This window comes from Felis catus, chromosome C1 (genome assembly GCF_018350175.1).
Source record: "Felis catus isolate Fca126 chromosome C1, F.catus_Fca126_mat1.0, whole genome shotgun sequence".
Taxonomy (NCBI): Eukaryota; Metazoa; Chordata; class Mammalia; order Carnivora; family Felidae; genus Felis; species Felis catus.
The window spans coordinates 27,368,257-27,378,551 of record NC_058375.1 but is presented as its reverse complement, the minus strand read 5'-3'; the positions used below and the strand labels follow the sequence as shown (position 1 = coordinate 27,378,551).

At 49.7% G+C, this 10,295-nt stretch overlaps 1 protein-coding gene across 2 annotated transcripts; it reads left to right on the top strand.

Moving 5' to 3' along the window:
• Positions 1-5,215: 5,215 nt before the first annotated feature.
• Positions 5,216-10,295, top strand: CC1H1orf216 (chromosome C1 C1orf216 homolog). 2 transcript variants are annotated; one of them, XM_023258471.2, is made up of 3 exons: positions 5,216-5,447; positions 7,868-8,561; positions 9,146-10,295. In XM_023258471.2, exon 2 carries the CDS (start codon positions 7,873-7,875, stop codon positions 8,557-8,559), a length of 687 nt encoding a protein of 228 aa, XP_023114239.1. In that variant the 5' UTR covers positions 5,216-5,447; positions 7,868-7,872; the 3' UTR covers positions 8,560-8,561; positions 9,146-10,295. The 2 variants fall into 2 exon arrangements, with proteins under 2 accessions (XP_023114239.1, XP_023114238.1); XM_023258470.2 differs by having other exon boundaries at positions 5,217-5,447; positions 7,868-8,585.

Here is a 10,295-nt window from a genome sequence, read left to right as displayed (position 1 = left end):
TCTTTGGGAGCCATTTATAGTGGAGGGCTCAGGGAGGAGACAAGATCTCAAACTGGATATACTGCATAGATTTTGTTTGGGAAAAAAAAAAAAAAAAGATTCCAAGGTTTAAAAAAAAAAAAAAAAGCTTTAAAACTTCAGATTTGATATACTTCCCCCTCATTTTAACAGCTGAGAAAACAGCCATATTGGGGGTGGAGAATGGACATGTCTTACCTAAAGTGATCACACAGCAATTTCTTTTTTTTAATTTTTAAGTTTATTTATTTATTTTGAGAGAGAGCACACGCACAAGCAGGGGAGGGGTAGAGAGAGGGGAAGCGAGAATCCCAAGCAGGCTCTGCACTGCCAACCCAGAGTCCAACATGTGGCTCGAACTCATGAACCATGAGATCATGGCCTGAGCTGAAACCAAGAGTTGGATGCTTAACCGACTGAGCCACTCAGGTGCCCCAGCAATTTCTTGATAGAGGAGAGTGGCATTTTACCTTTAAAAGGCAGCAGGGAAATGGATGAACAAAATAAGTAGGTCACCAGCTTTGTAGGCCTTCTTTCCTAAGGTGAGCAAATTCTGGGGAATGATTTCCTTCTAAACTTCCTTAAGGATTCTCTGGTACATCAAAGGTCCTCCAGGGCTGTGCTTAGCCCTGGGAGTCCAGTGTTCACAATTACAATGTTCAAGGCATATTATCTTTATTTAATCTGGGAAGTTGAAAATGTTTTGATTTGCCTAAGTTTCCAAAGCCTTGTGGAGAAGTTGACAGATGATCTGAGCTCAGGGAAGGAGAAGAAAGCAGGTGGCAATATAGCTTGTCCTCCAGGACTAGACACCTGTGCTTTGTCCTGACATGGAAGTTTTGGGGGCTTGCTCGGTTATTTCCCTGCTGCCCACAGGGTGAAGCTCAAGCTCCTTGGAATGATGGTCAAAGCCTTTCACAACTGGGCCAACTTTATCCTCTAGCCTCATCTCTTACCTCCATTTCCCCTCAAGCTCCAGTCACCCTGGCCACACTCTGAACATACACACCACATACAGTCTCCTCTGCTTTCTCCTGCTTTCTCTGGGTGAGCTTCCATTCATCCTTTAAAGCCCCCTCTGTGAAGGCTTTCCTTACCCTCTTTTGTACTCATTGCTTTTTCCTTGTAACTCTGTTGTAGGACCTATACATTGTATAGCCCACTCTTTTCTATTTCCCTTTCTAAACAGGGAGTTGCACAAGGTCACCACCAGCTCTGATCCTGCTCTGAATCCCCAACACAGCACCTGACCCAAAGTGAGCACTCTGTACTGAATGTGAGTGAATGGATAGGAAGAAATAATGTCTTTGAGGCTGAAACACCTTGATCCCACCCACCTCTTTCTTCCTGGAAGTACTGACACTGAGAAATTATCCACCTATAGAGGAAGCAACTCTTATGCCTGTCCTATTTCCTGGGGTAGAAATACCTCTCATCTCCCTTGTCTCCTTGTCTGACACTCTAGGCCCTTTAGCACCTAGCACTAGTTACTCATTGCTAGTCTCTCTTGGCTCTGACATCTGTCTGCCTGCCAGGATATCTACCCACTTCCCAGGGCTGGCCTATTTGGGCTGCTACTGGCCATCTCTAGTGATTTCTGTGTCCTTGCCAATTCAGTCTTTATAATCTATGTAGCTGCTACTGGCCATCTCTAGTGATTTCTGTGTCCTTGCCAATTCAGTCTTTATAATCTATGTAGCTGGGTAGACACAGCCACAGACACCGCTCTACCTGGAATGACTGATTCCTTGGCATCCTGACTGCAGAAACTTCTGGTAAATGGATCACGGACATCTATACATCTGCTTGTCTGTGATCATGCAGACATGGACACCCCCACCTTCCTAGGGTTTTTTGTTCTCAAGGCTCCCAGCCTTCTGAAAATTATGGAGCGGCCAGGACCACTGTCTGAGCACTTACTGCATTAATTACACAGTGCTGGAGTATCCCACACAACTTTACCCTTGACTAAGAGAAGAGAGGCTACAACAATCTGATGCTGTGGGAATTCACTTGACTTCTCAGATATTAAGTTATTTAGAACTATGCCCATTTGTGTGCTGCCCTGCAGAGTACAAGAGGCTTTAAGTCAACAGTCAGTATATAATTCTTTGTCATTTGTAGCCAGAATCCATATGAAGAGGCAGAGATAGGTGTGGCATGTTACGTGAGTATACCTAATGATGTTCTCGAAGAGTTTGCTTCCTGTTTCTGACATTCTAGCTTCTACAGGTCAGGAGGTTTCAGCGTCTTGGGAGAAATGATTATAATGTGGGAACACTGAGATGATTCCACTGCATTTCAAAGGAGGTCACAGTGTAAGCTGCATTGCTAATGGCTACCAAGGGGAAACAGAGATGCCACTCCTTAATGAGGGCTGAGAGGTATATGAGGGGGACCCCTGGGCCACTACCTTGTGCTCTTGTATTAATCAGGATTCTTTTGATTGCCAGCAAAGGAAATTCCACTCAAGGTGGGCTTGACAAAACAAGGGCCTTATTGGAAGTTATAGAAAGGCCTCAGGAAACAGGGACCAGAACATCACCAGGACTTCTGTCTTTTGTCTCTGCTTCTGTGTGTAAGATGCTTACATCATTTACTCCTACTCCAAACTGACTTCCACTTGGCAGGGAATGTGGTTGCTAAAGCCCTGCCCATACATCTTCCCAGCTTTGTCTTCCTTTTATTTCAGAAAGTCCCAGAGAAGGGACTCACCTGGAGTGGGGTTCCTATGCCTGGACTCACCGGGCTCCCATTTGACCCACATGGTTAGAGCTGGGAGAGATGGAGTCCACAAGAGAGGCAGAGAGGAGCAGCTCTGGGCCCACCAAACAACTATCTGACATGGCTGTATGGCACAGGAAGACCTGCATAACTCTAGATCCCCCCAGGCTCAGAACCTTTAGGAGTGAGGATTTGGGTCACCTCATTGGGTCACCTGTCTAAAGGCAAGGGGAACTTGCAATGGGTAAGGGAAAAAGGAAGACTAGTTAGGCTTCAGCATCTGATGTAGAAATGGGGCTGAGGTCTAAAAAAATAGCAAAAGCTGAAGTAGGGGACTGGGTAGCAGGGTGACTCAGTTGGTTAAGAATCTGACTCTTGGTTTCTGCTCAGGTCATGATCTCATGGTTTGTGAGTTCTAGCCCCACATCAGGTTCTGTGATGACAGTTTGGAGCCTGCTTGGGATTCTCTCTCCCTTGTTCTCTCTCTGCACCTCCCCTGCTTGCTCTGTCTCTCTCTAAATAAATAAACTTAAAAATTAAAATAAAAAAGATGGAGTAGGAGATAAAAGCAAAAGAAAGAAATGAGGGAAAGACAAGAGCATTTTAATTTTTTTAAATGTTTATTTATTCATTTATTCTTGAGAGTGATAGAGAAGCAGAACATGGTGGGGGGGGGGGGGGAGGGTAGACGGAGAGGGTGACACAGAATCCAAAGCAGGCTCCAGGCTCTGAGCTGTCATCACAGAGCCTGATGCCGGACTTGAACTCATAAATTTCAGGATCATGACCTGAGCTGAAGTTGGACCCTTAACCAACTGAGCCACCCAGGTGCCCCAAGACAAGAGTATTTTAAAATGTTTTATGTTTCAAAGATGAAGCCATATTAGTTTTGTTTTATTTTGTTTTTAATGTGGGGAGGACATGAAGGAGGTATAGCCAATTGCTCGGTTTGCTTGGTAAAGTGGGGGTATGGAAGGGACCTTCTAGAACCCTGAAGGCTAAATTTGTCCTCATCTCCCTTCTAGGGCTACCTTAGGAAATTATTTAAGAAGCCCTAACTTTCCTAACACCTGCCAGTGCTTTCTTATCATTAGAGTCAGCACCAACTGCATCTCTATTCTCTCTGATTGCAAACTGAATCCCCAACCCTCCACTTTTCCTCCAAGGAAGAAGGGAGTGAGGAAGATCAGGCTTCAGTCAGTAGAAACTGAGAAGGGTTCACGGCACAGCCACTATGGAGCAGTTCTCTGCCCTGCAGGGAGGAAGGTGCCAGGGCCTGAGTGTAGGACATAAGGCCCAGTCCTGTCCCAGAGCAGATAGTCTTTCTTTTTTTAAAACATAGCTTTCGGGGCGCCTGGGTGGCTCAGTCGGTTAAGCGGCCGACTTCGGCTCAGGTCATGATCTCGCGGTCCATGAGTTCGAGCCCTGCGTCGGACTCTGTGCTGACAGCTCAGAGCCTGGAGCCTGTTTCAGATTCTGTTTCTCCCTCTCTCTGACCCTCCCCCGTTCATGCTCTGTCTCTCTCTGTCTCAAAAATAAATAAACGTTAAAAAAAAAAATTAAAAAAATTGCTGCAGCCTTTGGATTAGGAAGGGCAGCCTTTATTAAATAAATAAATAAATAAATAAATAAATAAATAAATAAATAAATAAATAAATAATAAAACCTAGCTTTCATGGGGGTGCCTGGGTGGCTCAGTCTCATCCCTACTCTTGATTTTGGCTCATGTCATGATCTCATGGTCGGTGAGAACAAGCACTGCATCGGGCTCTTCACTGACAGAGCAGAGCCTGCTTGGGATTCTCTCTCTCTCCCTGTCTCCCTCTGGCCTTCCTCCCTTGTTGTCTCTCAAAACAAATAAATTGAAAAAAAAAAAAAACAACACATAGCTTTCATTAAGTGACCTTAATGAAACAAGCACAAAATGAATATATCATTTCAAATTGTGATAGATGCTCTGATGAAAAGGAACCAAGTGCCCTTGAGAAATATAAAAGGGGAAACTAATCTTGCCTAGGAGGTCAGAGGAGGTTAATCTGAGAAGAGAGCTGACATATGAGTAAGTTGAGAAGGGGAAGAGAATTTTAGGTAGAGGGAACCGTGTGTGCAAAAGTCGCGTGGCATAACGGAGTGTGAGGCCCAGTTGCAGAGATGGAGGGCAAAGGATGAAGCTGGAGAGGTAGACAGGACAAGATGCTCAGAACCCTGTGGCCGCTGCCTCAAGGATTTACCCTGCAAGAGGGAAGCCATTTGAAAGGCTTAAAAGCAGGAGGATGGTGACATGATTAGATTTTCATTTTGAAAATGTCACCGTATCTGCAGTGACGCAAAGCGATCCGAGGGACCCAATGGATGCAGTGGGAAGATAAAACCCGACCCGGCAGGCCTCGGTCACGGCTGCAGGAGGCGGGGGAGTTGGTTCCGGCGCTCTGGCCGGACTAGCCTTTCGCTCGGCGGAACCCCGAACCGGCCCACGTGGGCCCGGCCGCCCCGCCCCGTCTGCCGCGCTGACGCCGCCCGACTCCGCAGTCCGGGCCTGGGGCTGGGCGCGTCGCCGGGGAGCCCCGCACCCCACGCCCGGCCCGCGTGGCCGCCCAGGCCAGTTCGAGACATCCCCCTCCTCCCCTGCAGCCTCCAGAGACGAGTTCCCGCCGCGGGGCCCGCGGGAGCAGAGCCAGCCGCGCCGGGGCGGGCGCGTCCAGGCAGTGAGTCCGGCAGGAGGGGAGGGTTGGGGGCCCAGCCCCCCGGGACGGTGGGGGGGGGGGGGGAAAGCAGGGGATCGCAGCCTCCTCCGGGCTGCCCCCTGTGGGGAGCTTAGGGAAGCATGGTCTCTATCCTCTGTCTGCTGGAGGCGGAGGGGTGGGGGCTTCCTCTCCCGCAGGGCTACGCAGGAAGGGAGGCGGCCTCCCCAACCCTTACAGAGCCATCTCCCCACCCCCGCCGCCTTACACACCCCGGGCCGACTGCGGATTAGCTTGGACGGAAGCCTGATCCTAGGGTGTCTGGGTTCCCATTTTACCATCTCTGAGAACCCTGTGAGCCTTAACACCTAAGCCGCCGCATCTCAGCTTCCCTCGCGGCCGCTCCCAGTTTAAGAAAGAAAAAAAAAAAAAAAAAAAAAAAACACAACATTTGGGCCTGGAAGGTCTCCAAGACTGCTTAGCGGGATGGGATGGGAGTATGTAGGTCACTAAAGGACCGTCGCTACACCCCGAGGACTTTTGCCCACTACCACCTATAAAGACCTCCTAATCCCTGCTATACTTACACTATCCCTCACTCTTACTGATCCCCCATTTTTCTAATCCTTGTAATATGTAGTCAGTAGAAACCTCTTGTTAATTCAAACCCTAATTTTGGTAGAAATGGTTATTAGGGAGGAAAGAATGGTGTGATACGCCCTCCCTCTGGGGCCCCTGGATGGAGCAAGCTAGGGGAGGGGCACAAGATAGTAAACCCAGAGGGAAGAGGGCAAGGTCAGAAGAGAGGCTTGTCAATGGGGATGGGGACGGGGCGGGGCGGGGGTGGGGTTGCTCACTAGAGCAGAGGAGGTAACTGGAGCGTATTTTCTATCCCTGGGCCTGAGCAGTAGCCTCTCGCTACCGTTGGCTTTCTCTTTAAGAGCATAGATAACCCAATGCAACTATGTACTGACACCTGCTTAGTGCAGGAATATGACAGAGGATATATAGAGGAGCTCGGTATCTAGTCAGGAAGCCAAATGTATAAGCTGCTATTAGAAGATAGTCCCCAAACAAAACCAAAAACAACTAAATGCACAGTTACTGGCCATCAACTATGCACCAGGGTCAAGAAACAGATATGAACAAAACAGTGAGTACCAGTGCAGTGGGGACCCAGGGGAAGGCATAGTTAACTGTGCTTATTTATGTGTGCTGGGGCTGTGGGAAGAACTTCAGGAAGGCTTCAGAGAGGTGGGGATCAGACATCTGCGTTTTGAAGTACAAAAAGGAGTTTGCTGGGTGGAGAAGGGAGGAGTTTACAGGGGAGGGGAAGGGAAGGGTATTGTGGACCAAGGGAATTGTGTGAATAATGACACATTATTGACACAGAATAATGACACATTCTGAGATCTCTGAGAAATTTGGGATTCTGAGAGGGGCAGAGTGGCAAGAGGCAAGCCTGAAATGGGGAGCAGGGGTCAGCTGAAGCACAGCCTTGTAGGCCATGTTGAGGGTTAGCAGTTTAGGGAGGGCTCTCAGAGCTGTGACCAATCAAGTTTACATTTAAAAAAATTTTTTTTTAAGGTTTTTGAGAGAGAGAGACAGATAGACAGAACATGAGTTGGAGAGGGGCAGAGAGAGAGGGAGACCCAGAATCCGAAGCAGGCTCCAGGCTCTGAGCTGTCAGCACAGGGCCCGACGTGGGGCTTAGGCCCACAAACTGCGAGATCATGACCTGAACTGAAGTCGGATTCTCAACCGACTGAGCCACCCAGGTGCCCCTCAAGTTTACATTTTTAACTGGAGGCACAGAGGTCAGAAAAGGCTGCAGCAGTCAGTCAGTAATCCTGGTAAGAAATGGCCTGAACCAAGTACAAGTGAGTGTTGACGTATATGCATACATACACAGGTTTTAATGAGGAAGAATTGTCAGCATTTTGTGGTCAATGAGATGGGGGAAGGAAGCAGAGTGAGGAGACCAGGATGCTCTCAGGTTTCTGGCTGGAGTGACTGAATGCAGGGTGGGCCATTTTTCTGAGGACACTGGAGAGGGAGAGCTGGTTGGGACATGTAGAATTTGGGGGGCCTATGGATGGTTGCAGAGTTGGATAGCAGTCGGATCTGGGCTGGAGACACATCTGAGAGTCACCAACACCTGATGGTTCTTGAAGCTATAGCAGAAGATTAGTTCATCTGGGAAGACGTGCACAGAATAAGGAGACAGCCTGCCTCGGAGAGTTGAGGGAAAACCCTATGCAGGAGACCGCGAATCAACAGAGAAGGAGTAGGAATACCACAAAGGGAGGTGTTACCAGAGGGAAAGGGACTGAGAAGGAGCATCCAGCTCCTCCACACTGCCTTGCCCCCACAGCTAGGTTGCCACGACTTCAGGCACCCCACCCTGTCCTGCTTTGACTCATTCTTCTGCTTCTCCTTTGCAGACCAGATGTTTGCCATCCAGCCAGGGGTAGCTGAGGGGGGCCAGTTCCTGGGGGGCCCGCCTGGAGTATGTCAGCCTGAGCTCCAACCAGACAGCAACTCCAACTTCATGGCGAGTGCCAAAGATGCCAATGAGAATTGGCATGGGATGCCAGGCCAGGTGGAGCCCAGCCTGATGAGAGGCTCCTCTGAGTTGCCCTCTGACAACCAGGCCTTCCAGGCCCCTGGACTCCCTGATGGGGAGGTCCGCAGCCCACCAGAGGGGGCAGAAATCGCCGGAGCTGAGCTGGAGAAGATGAGCGGCGCCAGCACAGTCTGCTCCCCTCTGGAGGACAACGGCTATGCCAGCAGTTCCCTGAGCACCGACAGCCCCAGCAGCAGCCCTGAGCCTGTCTGTGGGACCCCTCGAGGCCCAGGCCCTCCAGATCCCCTTCTGCCCTCAGTGGCCCAGGCTGTGCAGCAGCTGCAGGCTCAGGAGCGCTACAAAGAGCAGGAAAAGGAGAAGCATCATGTGCACTTGGTGATGTACCGTCGCCTGGCCCTGCTGCAGTGGATCCGGGGCCTGCAGCACCAGTTGGTTGACCAGCAGACCCGTCTGCAGGAGAGCTTCGACACCATCCTAGACAACCGAAAGGAGCTTATCCGTTGTCTCCAACAGAGGGCGGTCCCATCCAGGCCCCAGGATCAGGGCTAAGGGTGTGCCTCCACAGGGGTGCAGGGGTACATGTATATATTTGTAGGCATGTGTGTGGTTGCGCACAAGTAAGTACATGATTATTGCTGGTATGAGTGCAGATAAGCGTGAGTATGTATGTGCTATCATGTAGGCAGGTCCAGGCGTGTGTGAATCAGCACGTGTGCATCAGCTTGTGTGTGCCATGCGTACACATGAGCTAACTGATGTGCAGGTCTGTGTGTGGGTGTGTACATGTGTGTGTGTGTAGCATGTATGTAAGAGGGAGTATGTTTGTATATGTATGCATGAACCAGGTGTCCAACAGTGTGTATATATGTGCACGAGTGAGGATATATATGCAAAAGGTGTGTGTGTGTGCATATGAATGAGTTTGAGTGTGCAGACTTGTGGTGGGTGTCTGTGAGTGAGCCCTTGTGTGTGCAGGCCTTTGTGTATAAGTGCAGGCATGGGAAGGGTGTATTAGGAGCATGGATTTGCAGGCCAACTCACTAGCAGGTGTGTGCAAATACATATTCAGTTGCGTATGTCGGGCATCCACACTCTGTGTTACCCATTGTCAATCCTAGCCTTTTTTTCTCCACAGGGTCCAGTTGTTCCCTGGAGAGAGGGCTAGCGTCATTTATCTGAGGGTTGTGCTGATCCACTCTCCTGGGATTTCCCAGGCCACCTCTCCTATTCCTTCCCCATCACTCCTACCAGACTTTGCTCTGCTGAAGCTGTTGTCCCTGATGGTGGATTTGCTGTAGGAAGTGTGGTGGCTGCTCTGGCCTGCCATGGCTTTTTGAGCAATTGGTAGAGAATTAGTATGAGGGAGGGAAGCTGGGGGTGGTGATTGACGTGTGGCAGGGATGGGGGATGGGATCAGAGAAGAAGATAAAGAACTGTCCCTCTTGAACTCTGCCCTGGGGCATATGGGAGATGGGGACGGGGTGGGGGGAGATGATAATGGCAGAACCCTGTGAAGAATAGGAGAGTGGGAATTCTAAAATATCAGTTTGAAACAAACCACCCTTCTCCACAGCAAAGGAGCTGTTGCAGACCATATTGATTTCAGCTTCTGATGAAAGCGAATGTGTGCTTATAAGCTTGCAAGGAATCGGCATGGTATTCCAAGGCTGTTGGGAAAAAAAAATCTGTTTCCTCTCTGTGCCTCTACTCGCTGTGCCTTTCTGGCTTTAGCAACACTGGACGTCAAATTAGGTTGGTCTGTTTTTTCTGAAATCAGGCTGTCTGGGCCCAGAGGAGCCACATTAACCTTTGGCGGGGGGGGGGGGGGGGGGGGGGGGGGTGGGGGTGGGTGGACAGTGAGTGTCTGTCAGCTCAGCCCAGCCTCTGGAAGCTCTTAGCATGTTGGGTCATAACCCCTTCCGTCACTGCATGGCCCTTTAAATGGGGGTTGACAGGCTAGAGCAGAGGCTCTGTGAAAAGGAGAGTGGGTGAATTTTGGGGAGAACCAAGGACTAAGGTAGCCAAGCTCTCTGCTTTGCCTCTGGAGCCATGAGGATGCAAGATCCTGATGGGTGAGCAGTGGCATGATGCTTACTCTCCTTATCTGCAAAATGGGGGTGCTCTATCTGTAAAGAATTCTATCCCTGATGGGTGGGTGGGTGAAAGGTATAGGGAGTGAAGCTGAAGCAATGGTCTGGGGGCTTTTGTGTCTAGCCCTTGCATGTTGACTATGAACCTGGCCTCTGGACCAAGCCGTGGTGAATAAACTGGGGCAGAGAAATGCA

Coding starts and splice junctions, on each gene's coding strand:
- CC1H1orf216 (XM_023258471.2), top strand. CDS start 7,873: ATGTTTGCCATCCAGCCAGGGGTAGCTGAGGGGGGCCAGTTCCTGGGG.